General features: G+C 41.2%; 2 protein-coding genes across 2 annotated transcripts in view; one reads left to right on the plus strand and one right to left on the minus strand.

Annotated features, from left to right (window-relative positions):
* MAP3K5 (mitogen-activated protein kinase kinase kinase 5) overlaps window positions 1–2,740 on the minus strand; it is a 101,272-nt gene extending 98,532 nt beyond the window's left edge. Inside the window, exon 1 of the mRNA XM_084512606.1 lies at window positions 2,141–2,740. Within this exon, the coding sequence (XP_084368732.1) occupies window positions 2,141–2,495 (355 nt within the window). The 5' untranslated portion in view covers window positions 2,496–2,740. The remainder of the gene's footprint in view (window positions 1–2,140) is intronic.
* A 5,575-nt stretch (window positions 2,741–8,315) lies between these two features.
* PEX7 (peroxisomal biogenesis factor 7) overlaps window positions 8,316–20,609 on the plus strand; it is a 37,419-nt gene continuing 25,125 nt past the window's right edge. The window contains exons 1-5 of the mRNA XM_084514401.1: window positions 8,316–8,475; window positions 8,919–8,976; window positions 10,445–10,595; window positions 14,596–14,673; window positions 14,987–15,095. Of these exons, the coding sequence (XP_084370527.1) occupies window positions 8,334–8,475; window positions 8,919–8,976; window positions 10,445–10,595; window positions 14,596–14,673; window positions 14,987–15,095 (538 nt within the window). The 5' untranslated portion in view covers window positions 8,316–8,333. The remainder of the gene's footprint in view (window positions 8,476–8,918; window positions 8,977–10,444; window positions 10,596–14,595; window positions 14,674–14,986; window positions 15,096–20,609) is intronic.

Here is a 20,609-nt window from a genome sequence, read left to right on the forward strand (position 1 = left end):
TGGTGGGAAAAGTATGAAATGTTCCAACAGTTACTAAGGCTGTTTCCACACTTGCTTCTCGTGAGGCTTTTTTTTTTTTTTTTTTTTAAATCAAGCAGACTTTAAATCATGCACGACAAAGTGCTAGAATAGGCTAATTCTTAATATTTGGTGCTTGAAAGGTTCCATTATACTTAGCTAGGACCTACTCACTGTTCATATGTATTTCTAATTATGTCTCAGCATTTAAGCACCATCACTTGACGGAAGCCAGCTGAAGAAGATTATTAGCAGGCTAATCCAAATTTAGACAGGATGATGAGTATTTACATCTGAGATTAGATTTTCTTTTATTTAATACTTCCCAAAATTCTCTTTGGAGCAGTGAAAGGTATGAAGTGAGCCATCAGAGATCACCAGGAGTTCAGACTACATAATACAAAGCACAAAGAAGACATTAGGAAAGGGAAGGAGCACAAAGAAGATATTAGGAAAGGGAAGGCTTGATAATGGGCAGATAAAGTTATCCTGCATCTACTGCCTCTCTCCCCCTCCCCCAAATCCCAGTTCATTTGTACACACTTCAAGAGTTGAGAGATTTATTGCTTTTATCTCATTCAAACACAGTAATACGCTCCATCACATCATTCCTTACTCTCATGACTTAATTGCCCCTTACACTGAGTCTAGTAAGACTCAGTACCTTGAATGAAACCAATTAACCATTACGTAAATTGGAAGTCATTTTACTGTTAAAATCTTACTTGATGTTCAGCCATGCTGTACTACTGTAATGCACTACAGTTTTTTAAATAGTGGAGGGTGCAGATAATTCTTTACCTTATCACTAACATCTTTGATCACTGAAAGCACATTGCAAGATAGAGAACGAGAAGGGATACTGGGAAGGAGTTTATATTTGCCATGTCCAAATGCTTCCTTTCCACCCCAGTGGAAGGAAGACAACTGAAACAGAAAACAACCTGTGGAATAAATACACCCTTTGTGACCATGTCAATTTTGTTCCCTACACTGCTCCCCATTTGCATTTTTCAGCTTACACAGCTTCTACTCTTCAGTGCTTTTCTGTTCCTAACCTGGGAGCCATAATTTTTATTTTTATTTTTTTCAGAAATTTTCAGCCAGTAGAACAACTAGTTCTTAAAAATATATATTGGATGCAGAAATGTGAAAACCCATAGACCCTCCTAGACTTAAGTTCCAGCCTCACAGCCAACACCACAACATAGCTTTTAGGCAGCAGCTCTCACAGCACGGAATAGATCGTGAGCAGACAAACTTCTACGTCCTGCTCTTCGCAGCACAGAGTTTGCTCAAAACCCATCGAAATAAGAAATGTTATATTACATAAGCGTGCAGTTATGTAGTGCTAGACGCCAGACGCCTACTGCCAGAATTAGAAGGGGCCCACTTCAAGTCAAATCTCCCATTACAAGAAAAGCCTTTGTGAACTATGGAGACCCCGCCTATTGCACAGACCACTCTGAAAATTAATGAACAAGAGGCACACGAACATCACAGATAATTCAGATAATCCGTGAGGATAGGATACACCTTCCAATGAGACTCTCGGGTTGTACCTGCCCTACAGTTAAGAGGTACTGAAGCTCCTAAAATTTTTAAGCCTCTCTTACCTGTCACGTGGAGAGTATAGGCTCTGTAATGAAGCTCTGTGCCCTTCCTATTTCTGTCTGTGAGCACAGCTCCTCTGACTTTTGGGAACACCACCTCTAAGGCCACAGATCTGTAAGAACTGCAGGGCACGACATGCCCACGGCTGCGGAGCCATCCAGCTCAGGGACCAAGCAAAGCGCTTGGTGTTTCAGATAGGTGACGTGCACATGCATGTCCACGCTGCTGAGTCTTGTGTGGACAGGGCTGACAGTCCAGATATTTATTTTATTTATTTTTTTTTTTTCCTCTTCCACAGGAGAGGAGACAGCTACAGCCGAAACTTTGTAAATGCTCGCTTGCCAAAGCGCTGCATGCACGTAGAGACACACCACAAAATAAGTTCAGAGTCGCGGAAAATTAAGAAGAAAAATATTCAGGAGAAACTTTCCGGCTGCTGTGTTTAAGCATGGGCCACCCCTCCATCCCTCCATCCCTCCATCCCTCTATCCCTCCGGCCCCCTCTCACCGGCGTTGTAGAAGCGGTCGAGCACGGCGGTCTCGCCGAAGTCCAGCTTGCCGAAGTGCAGCGTCTCCAGCGTGGCGCCCACCGCCTCGCACGCCTCCCGCAGGCTCTGCAGGGCGCCGCTCTCGGCCGCCAGCAGCGGCCCCTGGCTGGCCTCGTTGATCACGTAGGTGACCGCCGTCCGACGCCCGCCGCCCTTGGCTCTCGCCGCGATGCCACCGCCGCCACCGGCCCCGTCGTCGCCCCAGGGCTCGGTCCCCTGCCCCCGCCGGCCGAGCCCCTCCTCGCCGCCGCCGCCGCCTCCTGGGGGGGGCCCGGGCAGCGAGAAGCTGACGGTCCCCTCGCCGCCGTCGCTCATCCCTGCGGAGCCGCCACCGCGCCGCCCTGCGCGCTGCTGCCCGGGGCTCGGGGCTCCCCCGCGGGGCTTAGCGGGGGCTGCCGGAGCCCAGCGAGCGAGCGCCGGCGCCCGCCTCCGGCACCATCGCTTCCCCCGGGCAGCCGCGGGGACACGCGGCGAGCCGGCCCCCGGCAGACAGCAGCAACAACAGCAACAGCAGCAGCAGCAGCAGCAGCCGCCCTCCCCTCCGCCTTCCTCCTCCCCGGCTCGCTGGCTGTGCCCCCGGCCCCACTGGCGGCAGGGCTCTCCCCGGCGGCAGCCGCACGGCGACGGGCGGCCAGCGGGGGCGGCCCCAGCGCCGCGCTCCGCCCTGCGGGGCCGGCCCAGAGCCGCCCGCTGCTGCCCGGGGGCGGCCCCTCAGGGCCGGGGCTCGGCGCTTCGGCGGCTGGGGTTGGGTGTGGGGGAAGCCGTCGAGGGAGAGAGGGCCTGTGGGGTTTGGGGTGAGGTGTCGTGAGAGCTCCGAGCGAATTTCAGAGCTCTGCGCTGCTCCTGGGCCAAAACAGAAGAATGAAATCGCTTTCTTTGCTCGTTTATTTATTGGATCAGGGATTCTGTTAAGTAGGTACAAGAGAAATGTAAAAGCTTTTGGATCACCCAGGTTGGAAAAGGTATTCAAGATCATCACGTCCATCAACATGGCCTGCTCTCAGGGCCCCAAACCACATCCCCTAGTCCCACAGCTTTTAAATACCTCCAGGGATGCAGACTCCCCCAGCTCCCTGGGCAGCCCGTTCCAATGCCAAACCCCCCCTTCCATGAAGAAATTATTCCTGATCCCCGATCTAAACCTCTCCTGGTGCAACCTGAGGCTGTTTTCTCGTGTCCAATCACTTGTTGCTTGAGACAAGACACTGACACCCTCCTCACCGCAACCAACCAGCACCACCCTCACTGCACCCTCTATATATTCCCAATTATGTTAATATGGCATATCAATAGGTCCATCCTATTACAATTGATTTTGCGGAGGCAGATCAACTTGCTGGCACTAAGCCTGTTCCTATACCACTGTTTTCCATGACTGCTGTAGGAAGAGGATACATTCTGGAATAATCAAGAAAAATTAGTCACTGTGGTACCTTCAGTAGCTCTGCTTGTGTTTGCGTTGATCAGTCCCCATTTTCAACGAGATACGCCTGGCATTTGCTTCTGCTGATAAGGAATGGGTAAATGGGGTGGGAAGATGACGAGCAAACGAAAGACTAATTTACAAGGGAAAGTTAATATTTGCTAATCTGCAATATACAGTAGGTTATTGTTTCTTGCTACAGTCAGAATGGCAATCAGTGTTTTCCTAAATAAAGCAGTTTTCCACAAAACACAGAATCAGTGTTAATCCATTCAGCGCTGCAGTTACATCACCTTGCAGGAAGCAAGAACAATATGTCTCTGTTGTTCTCTAGAACAACCCATGTTTGTCAAGTGCAGAAGGAAGTCCCGGGCTGAAAGAAGACGGAAGAAGCATGCTATTCTACTTAGCCTTGCTGCCTTGTGAGGCCTGCTTCATTATTAGCACTGTGTCCACTCCAAATTCAAGACAGTTGTTCTATTGATTTGACCGGGAGTGAGGGAGGGCCCTAAACTGAAAAGAAATAAAGTAACAAAAATGCAGATTAATCTGGAATAACCCACAGAAATTGTCCGTCTGTTTATACAGGAAAAGCATATCTCTTAATCTGTTAACTCTTCGAAGTGAGCAATCGGGTTTTCAGGAGTTCTTCTGTATGAATCTTTGAATAAACAATGATGATAATCATTCAAAGTTTATTTATATTTTTTTAATCAGCATAATATCCCATTTATTATCAGAAATATGCATACCTTGTTACTCAAGTGTTGTGCAATTAACATCTTTAGCACCAGATGGCTTGCATATAATTACAATCCAGTATCACCCTGTTCCTGCTCTGCTTGTTGCAAGGACAAGAACTTGCAACAAGTAGTTAGCTGTAAATTTGTTGAAATAGTTCCCTCTCTTCCTCCCATGTTTTTATGGCTATACAACATTGGTCTCTAGATTTAAACAATTATACTTCTAAAACTATATCCCAGAATAAAACTACATCCCAAGAACTTTCCAGTCCTATTAGTTGTAAATATAAATGCAATTTTTGTGAAAAAAAAAATCATGTCAGATGCCAAAGACTTGATCAAGCTATTCAAACTAGTGTTAACAAGATCCAAGACCAAAAAAAAAAAAAAAAAAAAAAAAAGTAATTCCAATGTAAGCATTTTGATTTAGAGAAATTAAATCTGAAGCCTATGTGCAATTTTCAGAACTCTGTCCAGGTTATATATTTTTCATGTATTCTGGGCATCAGTGTCCAGTTCAGGGAGAAAAAATATTCAAGACTAACTCTGCATTTAGAATTTTCTTGATACTATTGGAGATGGATAGAATGGACCAAAATACATTGCTATAGGAATTTGCAAAAGTAAGATCCAGTATGCTTCAATTATGGGTGTAAATAAATAAATAAATAAATAAAGGAAACTTGCAGATACAAAAATCCAAATGGGATCTCAAAAGGACATAAAATAATCCTTTTTTCCATGAGCTTTAGTCCAGAACTCTTACAAGCAAGTAGAAGTGGTTAAACTGAAGTTAAAAAATAATAAAATAAATTTTTTCCTTATAATTATCATTAAAAAAAGTTGGACTAAGCCTATCCCTGTAAACAATCAGAAGCAGCCTTTATATTCAATATAGAAAAGGCAGGGCTTTGTTATGGGGGAGTCAGCTGCCGATCTTTAAAAATGGTAGCTCTATGATTAAGATAAACATTTCGAGCAATATTTAAGTACCAAGGGACAGGTAAATAAACTGGTGTTCACCGTGCATGGGTGCTGCTGCTCATGTAACAGTAACAGCATGGGGAATTATAACTTAGTGAATTATGGCATGGTGCATATAATGACACTCAGCAAAAACTGCCGGAGCAATGTGAATACATCTCTGGACATGGATATTTCTTGAAGGCCCTTTATTGTGACCATGGTGAAGGGAAAAATGTGTGCTGTTCTTGCCTTTGTACTTTTTTTTTTCCTCCACACAGTAAGTCTCACACTTCTTTCTAAATCTCATCATCTTTCTTCCTCTGCTCCAATGTTTTTTCCCCCTCTAATTTCTTTTGTTGTTTTAAACTTCCCGAAGCATCTCCATGCTAGCAGGCTCTTCCTTCCAGCTCCCACTAACCTCACTTTCCCTGTCTGACACTGTGAGATTTTTCCCTTCCCATCCATTCTTTTATTTTCACTCCTGCCTGTTTTCCAACCGTATTGCAAACCTTGTGATATTAAATGCTTTTCTTAAAGCTTCAACTCATACAGCCTTATGATTATACGGAAATTTCAGCTACGATAGATAGCTGTGTGCCTGTAGCAGAAGAGGGATCGGTGTCCTGACAAGACACTGAACTGGATGCAAGGATATTGCTGTAGGCATCTCAACCTCCCATTCTAGCGCCAGCAAGGGGCATGATTATGAGCTCTGCTCAGAGAAGTGACTGCGGTATAAACAGAGCATGCTAAGCGAGCCAAAATCAGTTCACTGAAGTGATAATGCTGCCTTAGGAAAAATATCTCGGTGTACTTGGGGACTGTTGTCTGCAACGCTGGGCTCTCGGTTGTTGCGTGGAGCACGGCTGCCATCTAACGACACTTTCTGGCTTGTGTGGGACTTGGTGGAGAGAGGGATGGCAGCACTTGGGTTTCAACAGCTGCCTAAAACACGCTGCTGTTACTGGTTGCCCTTCATGCTTCTTGAACTTACCTGCCCAGGGCCTTAGGAGGAAATAGTCATGTTTCTCAGCTTGTGAAATAGCTTTTATTTCTGCCTATGCAAATACTCTTATTCACCATATTATTTTTCTTCTTCTAAGGGCCTTCAAAACCTGAATTTACAAGCTCGTCTGTGGAAAAAAAACTATTTAGGGAACAAGTCCTTCCCTCAGGACTTCCTTGTAACCTTCTGCCCGCTCCCTGATCTTTAGTGTCTACAAAACCTCTTCTAATCTGTCTTTAAAACAAAGTTGGGCCACTGATAAGGACTGTTTCCTGTTGATATAACCTCTGCAGAATTTCATTGATAACAAAAGATAACTGGACCTGAAAATGCACTTGATGAAACTTTCCGATTCTCAGATGTATCAGTGATAACTTGTCTGTAGAGTAATTGGACTTCCCACCACCAAGCCCTTGAAAACAAAACAATAACTCACAAAAGGCCATGCCCAAATTTATTTACTGCACCACTGTGATGGGTATGTATCTTCTCAAATGTTGTTCTTGGCATCCCAGTCACAAAGGACAATTATTTTAAAAACACTTCCTCAGAAGACTGGCTTTTAATTTCCATTTTGAAGAAATCCATTAGTTTTAATGTACAGGCTAAACTGGTGGAATTCCACCTGGAGCAGCCAATTCAATAAGCTATTCCTCTGCCCCAGGGTTGAGTAGTCTGATTTCATATAGTGTCTGGCAATAAATTAAGCCTATAAATTGCTAGTTGTGAGGATCTAGGAGCTGCTATGAAGTTTTGTGCTTGTTAGATAACCCAGAGGATGCATTAAATTGAGCTTCGCTTGTGCTGAATTTGGATTGATTTTATTGTAAAGCCCTGGAGATTGTTGGATAAACTTATTTGTTTTCATTTTTACTATGGTATCAAAGGATTCAGTGATCTGCATGTGAGTGCCAGTTTAAAGAATTAGACATTCCCGTGGCTTTACAGCAGACTTTGTAGATTTTAATTTTAAATATGAGGATGACAGGAATAGCAGGAATACATAACAAAACTCCAAGCTCAACTTCAATTACATCATCCCATTTGCTTTCACCATACCTTCCAAATGTGTAAAATAATACTTTTGTATTTTTATCTACACATAGAGATAGGTCATTATAAGTAATTGGGGTAATCTGCGTCCAACTGGAGTCATCTCTGCACTTGTATTTTAAAGTCCTTTATCATGTACAAGATGGGATATAACTAAGGCTGCAGCTGCTGTTTCGGTCAAATACTTATTTTCTATTTTCCTTTTGAGGGCAAAGCTCCCACTGACTTAAACAGAAGTTGTCATGGGTGTAAGAAAACTTGAGCTTGTTGGTAAGAGGACCTCCATAAAGCGTTAACTGTTTGACAAGAAGAAAGATAAAATGCATATATATTATATATATGTGCATTATATGTATTATATGTATCTGCATTATGAATATATGCATATATATGCAGATCTGTTCAACAGGTTAGAAGATGAAATAGCCTAGAACTTTTGAAAAGAAAAAATGACAGTCAATATACATAGCTGTACTGTGATCAAAACATTTATTCAAGCTGATACAGCATGCTGATGAATGTCTTACTTGGCGTACACTAGAAGGGGCTACCTTTGAAGTTTGAAAGCCATCGCTTTGTTACCAAAGGGTGACTTTACAGCACTGTTTGCCATAAGCACAGTGCAGAGTGCAGCTGGAGGCACGGCGGGGGCCAGCTGACCTTCCATTACGTGAGCCACCCAGGTACCCAGCCGAGCTCCCCGCAGTACCAAGCCACACATTTCTCGGTGACACCTCCCGAAATTAGTTTTTTTTTTTTTTTCCTCCGGGACCCTCGAGCCAGACCCCAGCCACCCCCGGCTGCAGCGGCCCCCTCAGGGCGGGCCGGGCAGCTCCCCACACGCTGCCCGCGCTCAAAATGGCGGCGGCGCAGGCTCGGCACCGCCTGGCGGGCGGAGCGCTGCGGACGGGGCCCTGCGGGCTGTGGGGCGGCGGCTCCGGGCCGGGGCCGGGGCCGGGGCCATGGGCACGGCCGGGGATGGCGGTGCCGGTGTCGGTGCCGCCGCTCTGCGGCTGCCGGGGCTGCACGGCTACGCGGCCGAGTTCTCGCCCTACTGGCCGGGCCGCGCCGCCTGCGCCGCCGCGCAGTACTACGGCATCGCAGGTGCGGGGCGGGGGGGGGGGTATGGGGGATGGCGGCGGCTCGGTGCGCGTTTTGGTGTGGGTGAGCTGTGTCTGCACGCCCAGACTGGCTTTCCGCAGACAGGGAGAAATGTGGTGCCCGCTGTGGTATCAAGGAGATACAAAGGGACCCCGTGCTGGTATGTGGGTAGCGCCAGGTCACGGGTAACGCGCCCTGCTGTGCGTGAGTTGCTTCCTCACCTGCCTCATCCACAGGTGGACCGGGGGACGAAACCCTGATGTAAATAAATCACTCTTTTTGGAGAACACGAGGGACAACGAGCTGTTTGTGCACAGGCCTGAACTGTTTGGCCTCTTAAAGCAGCTCAGACCCCATCCGAGTGCCTACTGACTGCCTGGGGACATGGCAGAGCCCTTGGCACGGGGCAGTGAGCTGTGCTGTGTTGTTGTATTTCGGTGTTTCAGGTTGTGGAACTCTGGCAGTGCTGGAACAAAAAGGAGCTGGGATTGTTCTGCTCAGGAGGTAACGCAGGAAATATTTTATCTTCTAAAAAAGAAACGTAAGCCTATATTGTAGTGAGTAGAAAACCCAACCCGAACGTTTTTCAGACTTATTAGTGATATAAAGTATTGTCTATGTTGTATTATATACTAAATACGTGTATTTGGGTATAAACGATTGGCTTACATTGTACAGATCTTGTTACAAGACATAACCTGGATTTACCCCCAAGTGTAAACCATTTTATAGCAAACACGCAATGTAAGTTAAAAGTAGCCCTCATGTCCTAGCTTAAAATTAAGTTTTTTGTTTGTTTGTTTTTATGGGTGTGTTGTTAGCTATATTTCTCTCCTTATTATTGGCTTGCACTGAAAATAGAGCAGGGAGCTGTGGCAAGTCAGGGAGGTCCCTTCTAGGAGATGGAGTGTTCTGGGAGTTTGGTCTCTGATCTTGAAGGGAGAAAGATAAGAAAGGTTAGGAAGGAAAGGGTTTGGTACTGGGCCATCGTTTTTTAAAGAAGCTCTGAGATGGCAGTTGTTTAGATTAAGAAGAGAGATGAAATAGAAATACTTCACAAGCAGTCAATCAGAGAAGTTATTTTAATTCATAATTTTACAGCAAGACTGTTTGAGGCTGTTAAGCACAGTTGGTTCTGCTAAGCACCCTGGTTCAGTAGCGTTCATTTCTCTGTTCCCGGAGACTCCGTTTGTTTTGTGATGGAAAGTCCTGTACCTTCCTGAGCATCAGGCTTTGTCATTTTCTCTATAGAAACTTTCAGTGTGCGTGCCATTCCCTCATAATTACTGTGAGGTGCCGTGAAGTTCAACCTGAGCTTAGCTAAACCTTCCGAGAAAAGGGGGTAAATAACTTTGTATTTACTATGAGATAACAGCATTGTCACTGATAGTTGTTGCAGAGCAACTAATACATGGGATTGGATCCCACACCATGCATTGTTGTGCTTAAAGCCCTTTTTAGGAGTTATAGAGATCTTTAGTAAGTTCATTACTATCTTTCTGTTGTTTTTTTCATTCTGACTCAGCTTCTTAATGATGCTGTGGATTGGTTAGAGCCCTCCCAACACAAACATTTTATTTCTTAGTTTACCACAGTTGTTACAGACAAGTACCTCTGTAGCAACATCCTGAAGAAACCGTAGATCAGAATGAGATATGTGGCACCTCTTACCTCTGCTTGCCCAGCAGTTAAGGACTGAAATCCAGATTCCATTCCCTGTGTCACAGATCCTTAGCTCATCCATGCTGTAACTTAATCAACCTATTCTGACCTTAGTCAACCTATTCATGTAGAGGTTAGCATTGTATCCAGTAAGCTACTTGTAAGGAGACTCACTGGAAACTTAAATAAAAAGCTGTTTAGAATGGTAAAGAGGTTAATTCTAAAAAAAAATACTGTCTTCGCGTGTAACTAGTCCAGACTTATGCACTGTGCTTACCTATGGACAAATATTTTCATTGTTCTCACTTAGCTATGACTGGAACGACGGCCTTTTTGATGTGACGTGGAGTGAGAACAACGAGCACGTGTTGATCACTTCGAGCGGGGATGGATCTCTGCAAGTCTGGGATACGGCTAAACCCAAAGGTCCACTGCAAGTCTATAAAGAGCACACTCAAGAGGTAAATCAGGCAGTCTTGAAGAATTTAATATGTAATGCTTGAATTATTAAAGGTGTGGACTCATAGTCAAAAGTGTTTTTTGCAGTCTGTTTTTTAACTTAGTTTGGGTCCATGCTTTGAATGTATAACAACGTTATTTTGAATATATAGTAAATGATATATTCTACATATTCATCTACTACAGTATATGAATGCACAAACACCACTTAATAAATAAATCTAATATATTCAGAAGTAGCATTTGTGTGTTCTTCTAGGCTAAGTAGTCATTGAATAGTATGAGAGTCCTGAAGTCATTTTGTGCCTTTAGTGAACATCATTGGATAGGTCTAAATCAGGCAGCTGACGTGCTATATAACAGCATTATCTTTGAGGATATAGAATGATACAAATAATGTGGATCCTTAGGGCTTCTGTTCTACCCAGTAACTGCTCATCCTTTTCCATATTAGCATCACTGAGATCCTGCTCAAGACAACAGTAATCAAATATTGGGATAGTGTGTATTTTTTAGCCTTGGTTTGATACCATTGAATTTGATTTGCTTAAAATCTCAGTTTCTTTATACAGTGCAATATTGATAGAGAAAATGTTATATTCACGTTCATGAATATAGCTGCATATTCTAAAGGCCTTTTATGCCTCAGCGTACATATCTTCCCACAAGCAATTCTTCTACTTTTTTTTTCCATGCTCTCTTTCTGACACACTACTCCTTTTTCTCAAGTCTTTGTACTTTGTGTGATCAGTTTTAGCTTGAATTAGTGGCACTTTATCTGAAAGAAATAAATGTGCGTGAAATAAGCTAGTGGATATTTAGTCAACAAAAAATATTTTGGGAATCCAGTTTTATATTCACAAAACTCTTTTTTTTTTTTCTGATATGAAGCACAAAGCTAAAATTTGTCTGCTGTACCTTTTTTTTTTTCCTTGTAATGTAGCTATTTTGGCTTAATAAATATACTAGATAAATAATGAATTGTGAGAGATGAGTGTGGTTGTGGTCACTATTTTATGATAGTGTTCAAAGACTGATGGAAAGATGTAGGCAAAACATTGCCTACATTTTTTTTTTTTTTTTTTTTTTGGACCCTATCATTTTCTCCTTGAAATTCTGTCCATTGAATTATTTTGGTTTTGCTACACCATCTGTTGTTTGTGAAGTAAAAATTCCTGTGTCCAAGTCTTGGTTTAGCAGGGAGCGTGGGGAGGTGGATGCATTCAACCGTGAGTTGGAAAGACGGTATAGGGCACGTGGGTTTACTGTGAGACGTGAAAGTTTTGTATTTATTGTAAGTGTATGTTAAGAGGAGAGATTTCAGCAGGAACATAACAAAGAGTTTGTGGTAAACATTGGCAAACAATGCTCTTTAAAATGATTGACTACCTTCTTGATCCGTAATCCTTGTCTGACACTTTTAGTGATGATTTTGTCGCTGTTTTGTAATAATTCTAATGCAAGATTGATGGGGATTGGTTTCTTGTTTTCTAAATGAGATTGTTGTCCGCCCTCAAACAGAATGTACAGTTTTAATTTAAAAGTGCATCTTTACTGTTAAAGGACAATGAGTTTTATTCCAGCACTAACCAACTGCTGACTATCATGAATAAATTAGTATAACTTTGGTTTTGATGAAGTGTCACTAGAATGTGAGACAACAGAGTACTTTTAACTTTGTCTTGTAAAGTGATTTTTAGTGCTATATTAAACTCTTTTTTTAAACTTCTTTCATTCATCTTCTTTTCATCTTACCTGAGACATTTCATACTGGTGTTTATGGCATTAAGGCATTAATAAAGCATCTCATAACTGAAGATAAAGCACTGAAAGAGTAACAGTTGAGGTTTGTACTGTGTTCCTATACTTTCCCAGTTACTCAACACAGCTTCTGTTGAAGCATCTGTAAATTTATGCTGGGTGATTTTCTTCTTTTCATTCCCTTCCTATTACCCGAACCTGACATGTGCCAAATGAAAAACAGCTCTTGCCTTTTCAGAACCTGTTGTCTGCTCTGTTTGTAATCCTTGCCTGGAGGAGAACTTGTCCAGGTACCGTTACCTGCAGTGCAGCTGCAGGACGCTGGGCAGCCCCAGCCGTGCCTGCCATATGCGTGCAGATCGCTGTCATTGCGTGTCTTCGACAGATCTGCCTTCTGATAACTTGCCAGGGAGCTGTAAACCATACGTGCACTTTGTGTTATCTGCACGGCACATCTGATACATCCCGAATTTGTGGGGCTAGGTGAACTGTGTGACAGAGGCACATGTTTCTGCATTTCTTGAAAATTCTGGGTGTGAGTATGCTAGCCCAGCACCTGAACTGAGCAAACTTTGTAGGGCTGTTGCACGAATGAGGCATAGTGATATGTTTAGGGGCATTGCCAAACAACATGTTAAGAGTATAACACAAGACTACTCCCCAGATTCATGGGAAGGAGAGGAGCCAGTTGGAAAAACGTGATGTCTTCTATTTTAAAACATGAGCAGGTACTTGTGTGTCTCTTTTATTAATAATTTAATAGAAGGAGGCAGGTTGAATAAGGAGCTGTAGTACTGGTAGGAAGCTGGCAAAGGTAGAATAGTCAAGGGAGTAAAGGCATGGTTTGGAGGAAAAAAAAGAAAAACGACTGAAGAATTACAGCTCAGTTATTTGGCTTTCATCAAATAGTGTGTAATTCTCGTGTTCATGTGGTTTATAAACTCCTCACAGAACACAAAGCACAAAAGGGTGCCAGGGCAATAACCCTTCCAGTATATGGAAGTGGGGCATTGCAAGTTTAAGAAGAAAAGTTGTATGTGTTGCGCTGCTTTTCCTGTGGGCAATGGTTGCTTTCACCTTTGGGGAAATGAGCACATAGATGAAAAACAGTTAATTTAAACTGGATCCAGCGTAGTCTGAAATTGTTTTGTGAAGGAAAATGCCCAGAGGTAGATAATAATACCTTGATGTCCTTTCTCATGCAGGACGCTTTCCGTAGAAGACTTTGTCTCTTGCTAGATTACTTCATTTTCTGTCTAACTTTTCTGCTTTTCCTCTGGTGACACAGGTCAAAACATTTTCACCTTCGAAACAGGGTTGCTGTAATTTAATGCATGATTATGGGGGCTAAACTGCACTGCACTGCTTGAGCAGCCTCTAATATGTTGACTTGCAGATTAGATCCAGTGCTGTGCTGGAATGAGACTGTCCCAGCTGACACCTTAGAGCTTGTATGTTTTTGCTGGAGCAGCAGAGCTGAAAAATCAGCAATGGTGGATAGAGTTAAGGTACTCTCTATCAAGATAGGGGAATCAATGTTAGAATAAACTGAGAGAAGAGAGAGCTTATTTCAGCTTCAAAGAGAAAAGCACTTTCTTAGTAGCTGGAATGATTAGTCGTTAAGGAAATGGGGTTTTTATTTTTGCTTTGTTTGTTTGAGGGTATGGATAGTAAAGAAGAATGTCGTAGAACTTGGAAAATGTGAAAATCAAGAGTGTTTGATGGCATGCGGTTCTTTTGAGAATTAGAAATAATAAAAAAAAAAAAAGCATTTACAGTTAGTCAGCTAAAATCTCACAGTCAACTCCATTGTCAGTTCTGAAGAGAGATGTCAGTTACGTTGTTAGCAATTACAAACTGGATGTTTGAATAAAACTGGATCAGAGATCGGGAATCAATTTGAGTTATGGCTTCTTACTGTGCTAGAAACTTATAGTGATGGTGGGTCTGTGTAGATTTTGTGGATTTCATGTCTTCTTTTTTCTTCTCCATTTTGATCCATCTTTAATTTTTGGATACTTTTCTGAGGCTATAGGTGCCTTTAATGCCAGATGGAGATGTGGAATTTAATTTTTGCTCAGGTAAATGGCATTGTTGGCAGCTCTGTGATGCTTGACCAATGTGTTTTTTTGCTGATTATGGTATAATTTGCAAATCCAAGTGTATTTAGTGGAACTTTGGCTAACTAGAGTTTCAAACTTGTGATGCTTTTTCTAAACCAGGCTGTTATATCGTTTGTAGGCATATAGTGTTGACTGGAGCCAAACTAGAGGAGAACAGCTAGTGGTGTCTGGTTCATGGGATCAAACAGCTAAGCTGGTATGTTTATTTTTTTTTTTTTTCTGAAAGTGAAGAATGTCATTTGTTTTGGAACTGATAGTTCTTCATGTTAAGAAACAAAATTGATTAACCTTTCCTCCATTTTAAACTGAGGCTGCAATTCTGTTTTAACTGAGATGGTTTTTATCCTTCAGTTGACAGCAGTTTAAGCTTACCAGTGCTTTTCATGATACATGGTAAAAAGAAGTTAGCTTAGTCCTTTCTGTACGTATAAATCTCCTACATACATGAAACCCCGTCCTCTCCTACTACTGCATGTGTACTTCAACAATTTTCTTTTCGCTTTATTTAGTGGGATCCAGCTGTGGGGAAGTCTTTACGCACTTTTAAAGGCCATGAAGGGGTCATTTACAGCACTATCTGGTCTCCTCACATCCCTGGTTGTTTTGCATCTGCCTCAGGTAAGCATGATGGTAAAGGAGTTCTCACAACAAAAAAGCCTAAATGGTATTGCATTAGTTCAGTGCTTTGTCCAGCAGGTGGTACTGTGCCTCATACATAAAAATGGAAGAGGGAAAGATAAATGTATTGCTGCAGCTGGACGTAAGTTCTCTTACCACCTCTAAGTTATTCTCTTGGTGGCTGTTCCGACTGGGATCAGCAGTTTTCTAGCAGTCACTTTAGTGACCTTGTGGCAATTTTTTTCTATGATTTTATGTAATCTCATCCATTCACCTGGCTCTTGTTACTAACCACTAAAATATGCTACATACTTTATTTTCTGTTCTGGCTTACACTTTCAATAAAACTGTCTCAAGCATCAGCATTCTGTTAGGCCTGTGAAAAACACAGTCAGTTACTCTTGAATTGTTTCCAGGGCTGATGGAGATCACTGTGTCAGGTTCTTGAGAAACAGTTACCATCAATTACACTTTTCTGTATCTGCCAGTGCTGTGGATATTGCTGACTTATCTAGTCATAACTGAGCTGGATGCATCTGCAGTGGAAGAGACAAGGCAGAGAGACGTTAAAGTGATGGGACAGCATTTTCCAAGCGCTGCTCCTGGTGAAGCAGTGGACCATCAGCAGCTGACTAGGTGGGATGGGGTGAGGGCTGCTGTCAGCCACAGAGTTAGAAACTGAGGGCACTAAGATGCTGCCTTAATGCAAATACCGCTAAATTAGTGGCTTAAATGTCTCTGATTTCAAGTCTGTTGGACTTCTGTAGTGATTCAAAGAGAATTTGTTTAGCTCTTACGTCAAGAAGGTAAGCAAGTAGAAATGTCTTCCTGCTGCTAAAATTAAAGAGAAATTCAATGCACAAAGATAATGGTCTTCCCAATTCTGTGGGAAGTACAGTGGAAAAAGTGGACCTGACTTTAATTTTATAAAATCTGTGTGGCTATTTCTGACTCAATTTATTTACCACAAAATGTTCTCTAAGTACAATTTGACCAAATGCAGGTGCTTAGGACTTTTTTGTTTTCAAATTCTAGAAGTCGTAATCTCTATACCTGCTTAGGAGCCTCCCTTTCATGATAGTCTTGTTTATACAAAATTTATTATGTTCTAGATGAAGAAAAGGGTTTTGCTGATCCAGCAAGTTATTTCAAAATTGATACTCTAGGCAATTAAATCAAACTCTTCGAATCCATTGCCACTTGAACAGCTTTGGCAAACGTTGATTGTTAGATGCTGTATGTGAGGGTACTTTGTGTAAAGCAACATACAATTGTTTGCGCTTTGAGAAACTCGGTGGGTGCAGCTGTTGAAAGGTTTGGCTAAAATGCCAAAGAGTAGATATTCTTTTGTGAATTTTACTTTAATTCTTGAAAGGGGCAAACATTTAATGTCAGACCCTGAAGCTAATTGAAGTAAATTTTCAGGATTGATGACTCCATAGTATCTTATAGGAAAAACAACATGCACAAGAGACACAGGATTTCTCTTCTGCAAGTACTACACAGATATGAAATAAAAATCTTATAGTGAAATATCAGGCATGAAATCATTAAGAGAAAATGAAGCCTTCAAAATGGTGATTTTTTTTCTTATGTTTTCAAAATAAAACATTCAGTGTACTCCTAAATGAAATGACTTCTATGCAAAATCTTTGGTTTGAAGTTATGTTTTTTAGTTTACATTGGAATTTTCCTATGGTTTGGTTTGATTAGATTACTACTAAAAATAACAAACTGGGAGCTTTTTCTTCAGTCAGCAGGACTGTAGGTAGTAGAAGTAGTTGTGACTCTTGCCCTGGGTGCAAAAACTCTTTCCGTATTGTAAGAAAGACATATCAGATGTACACTCAGTTTATTTCACTCTTCAGTGTTTAATTACACTCTATGGTGGTGGTCAAAATATGTGATGAAAGTCAAGTAGAGCTATATTGGAAGCTGGACCTCCTCAGGAAAAAATAATAATAATAAAAAAAATTGCTTTGATCCATGCATGCTGTACAGATGACAGAAAATTATGGGACAGAAAAGTTAATTTCACTGATGACTGAACTTATATTTGTGTCTCATTTACTGCTTCTTTCTCATGCACTTACTGTGGAGGTTGACCTAAAGCACCTAAACTTTACCTGAAATTTAGGGAATTTTAGGTAAATTATTTTTTTCCCTTTTTTCCATGTCTTTCCATGTATCTGTTCTGAAAATAAGCAAAATGGAAGGAGACTTAGGAACCTGTGCCTCATCACTGCCCTTTTGCTGCCTTTATTTGAATCCACATAGGTGCCAGCAGAAGTTCAATTTCTGCTTAACTAATCAGTTTGTGAACACTGAAGACAAAAATCTAACACAACTGCAGGGCATAGCAAAATAGCTGCTCAGCAGGACCGTTACTGGCCCAGGCAACTTCTGCCTGAAGCTAATAAGATTAAATGCTTGCTTTTGGAATAGGACTTTCTCTCAAGCTATCATGAGACTAGAAAAAGAATGAGTGAATACAATAAGAAACCTAAGTCTGTAATACAAAAGATGAAAAAGAATTTGATGCTAGGCATAAAATATTCTGTTCATAAGTCTTTGATCTGAATACATACAAGAAGACTAGCTTTGCGTGCAGTTGACAATAAAATGCAGTTACCTTACGGGCAATAAATACGTCTGAAGCTTCAGTTAAATTAGCTTTTATTCAGCATCAAATACATTTCCATTTAACATTTGCAGGGATGTGCGAGGTACTTTATAATGCTGTAATCTTCGTGTACAATCATTTGTACTCTTAAAAAGCAATTAAGTAATTGACTTACCTTTTATTGTTTGAAAATGAGAGATGTTAATAGCACCAGAACAATCTGTTAATTCTGTATATGTAAATACATCCTGTAGTGATGTCAGTAACAATGTCTGAGCTGCTGAGCAGGACGTTCACGTGTGCGAGTGGCACCATCACAGAGCCCTGTTAAACGTCTGCCTTTACGCTGAAAAAACAGTGATGTGGAAAATGTCATTAAAGAAATGATACAAATAACAGTAACTTCATGGCTAAAAGGGTGTAATGAGTCATTGTGTCATTTGCCCAGAAGGTCTTTTTTTTTTTTTTTAACCTGGAAAGCAAATGGCTGAGCAGCACGTACAGAGAGTGCCAGATGCACGCAGCAGTAGTTTGTCGGCAAATGTAAATCAGTTCACTGAATGACCCTCCACAACTTCAGAGCAACAGGCCTTGCTCAGTCCTGTGGCTTATAAAGAAAACATCTTTTATAGTATCAAACATTTTTATTGCCCTTTAAATTTACCAATGGGAAGTCATTAATGAAAACTATTTTGCCCTTAGCTGCATAACTACAGTATTCTTCAATACGAATATGACACTAGCAAACGAAAATACGAGTATTTAGGAATCAGCTAGGCCCAGATTTAGAATGGCTGTTAGCTTGTGTCTTAGTAATGATTTAAAAATCATTACTGCAGTCATTAAGTTCACTGATGAGGGCAGATACATAGTTTTTATAGCACAGCTCCTCGAGAAAGGGATGTTTTCCATGTGCAAGTTCCTGGACCAAATTTGGGATTGTCAGGTTTTTGACTTTGTATTCTTCTTCAGAAGTAGCACAAGGCAAAGCAAGGTGTTTGGAGTGGGGGTTGTAGACAAGTAATTCCAAATGTGTTCATATTTATTTGGTTTCCTAAAAAAATAAGAGGAAATACACCACTGCTGTACTACAACAGAAGACTGACATCAGTTCCAAAATACTTCAGTGAAAGTTTTTATTCCATTGGTTTATGTAAGGCATGGGCAGGAGGGCTGGGGTCCTTCCTTTGCTTCTTGTGAGTTCTTTTCTGATTACTTGTCTGTGAAGGTGTTAAAAGAAATGTCACCGTGAGCAAGGTTCAAGGCATTGCAAGACCTCATTTGAATCCCTGTCCTCAAGGGATAAAGGAAATTAAAGGCTTCTATTTACTGCGTGACTCTTTGTACAAATCAAGCATCTAAAGAGCAAACAGACAGCAACGTTACTGTGGTTTGATGCAGTTTAGCTAAACTGCTGTTTCTGCTACAAGCAATTAAAATATCATTTATTTACTTGCACTGTTGTGCTGAATCTACATAACAAAATGAGGTGGATGGTTTCATTTGGAATCTATTGCTTCCAGAGATACCAGCACAGTTTTGATTTCACCTGGGTCTCGTGCCCAAGGAGGTTTACTAAATGAACCTCTGTTTTGCAGCACTTCTTAGGAAACGAGTTTGGCCCTCAGTTTATGGCTAACCGCTCATGCTAACGATGGTAGTGTCGTATGCAGCACAGCCTAGAAAAAGAAGCACTTACAGATTGTAGTATTACATATTAGGATGTTATATTGTAAAATAATGTGTAAGTGTTGAGAAGAAAAATATAGTAGCAGTTTATTTACAGGGAACTATGTTTTGGGTGAGTTGGGCTAGAGTTAGGTATGTAGGAAAGACTTTCATTTGCTAAAGAGCAGTTAATAACACGATAGTCTAAGTTAGGTCAATTGGTCAATTTGGAAATGCAAATTCTGTCCCAAGACTATATTTCTTCATCTCAGAAAACTGAAATAAAATTTACATTTTTTTTTTCTCAACAATTCACTCTTTTCAGAAAAAGCCTCTGTTGAAGTCTGCTATGAGCTAACTAGAGGCTCTTCAGATTTTTACTTTACAGCGTTTCATGTCAGACTGAAAAATTACCAGTACATTTCCACTTGTAATTGTTTATTTGATATTTAGATTGTGCTACACACAAATAGATTTTGTGCATTTGATAGAGTGCTATTGGATGACTTAAATAAAGCTGCTATTTGTATTTGCTCTATTTCTGTCTTTTTGTGTGGAATGTCATGAGCTTTATTAATCCTGTCCTAGGTTCTCTTGTATTATTTATGGGAGAAATGAGCAGCATGAGCATTTTAACATGTCTGGAAAGATTGTTTTGGAGAGTCTTAAGATTTGGGTTCTGCTCTTCATTCTCCCACAGATTTTATGTTTGATTCTGATTAAATACGTTAATCTGCTTTTTTCTGTCTAGTAAAAATATAGGTATATTTATACATGTATAAAAATAAATTTTGCATCTGTCCTGATGAATCCTTCCTGCCTTCAGGTAGTGCTTAAAGTTTCTTGTTTTGTTTTGCTTCTTTTTGTTGCTGTTGTTTGTTTTTAATCTCCTAAATGCCTAACTATGTTGTATAGTTAATGTTGTACTTCTGCACTGTCTGGCAATGCTGGCTTGCTTGATCGTTGCCACAGGACTTTGAAATTAGGATTTATGGATGCGGGTTAAAAATATCTATGAGTAAAAAGGCAGTATAAAACCTAAGTGAAATTTAAATCTTAAACAAACTTTATCTCTTCTCTGTCATACATTATCATTCACATTAGCAGTCATCATCTTATGTACGGGGATGATGGACTTATAGATTAGCATCTCTTTCATAAATTTTGAATAGATGAGTGTGCATTGTGTAGTTCTATTGATTCGTCCAAGATTTCACAAATAT

The sequence above is a fragment of the Aythya ferina genome, assembly GCF_964211825.1.
Source record: "Aythya ferina genome assembly, chromosome: 3".
In the NCBI taxonomy this organism is placed as follows: Eukaryota; Metazoa; Chordata; class Aves; order Anseriformes; family Anatidae; genus Aythya; species Aythya ferina.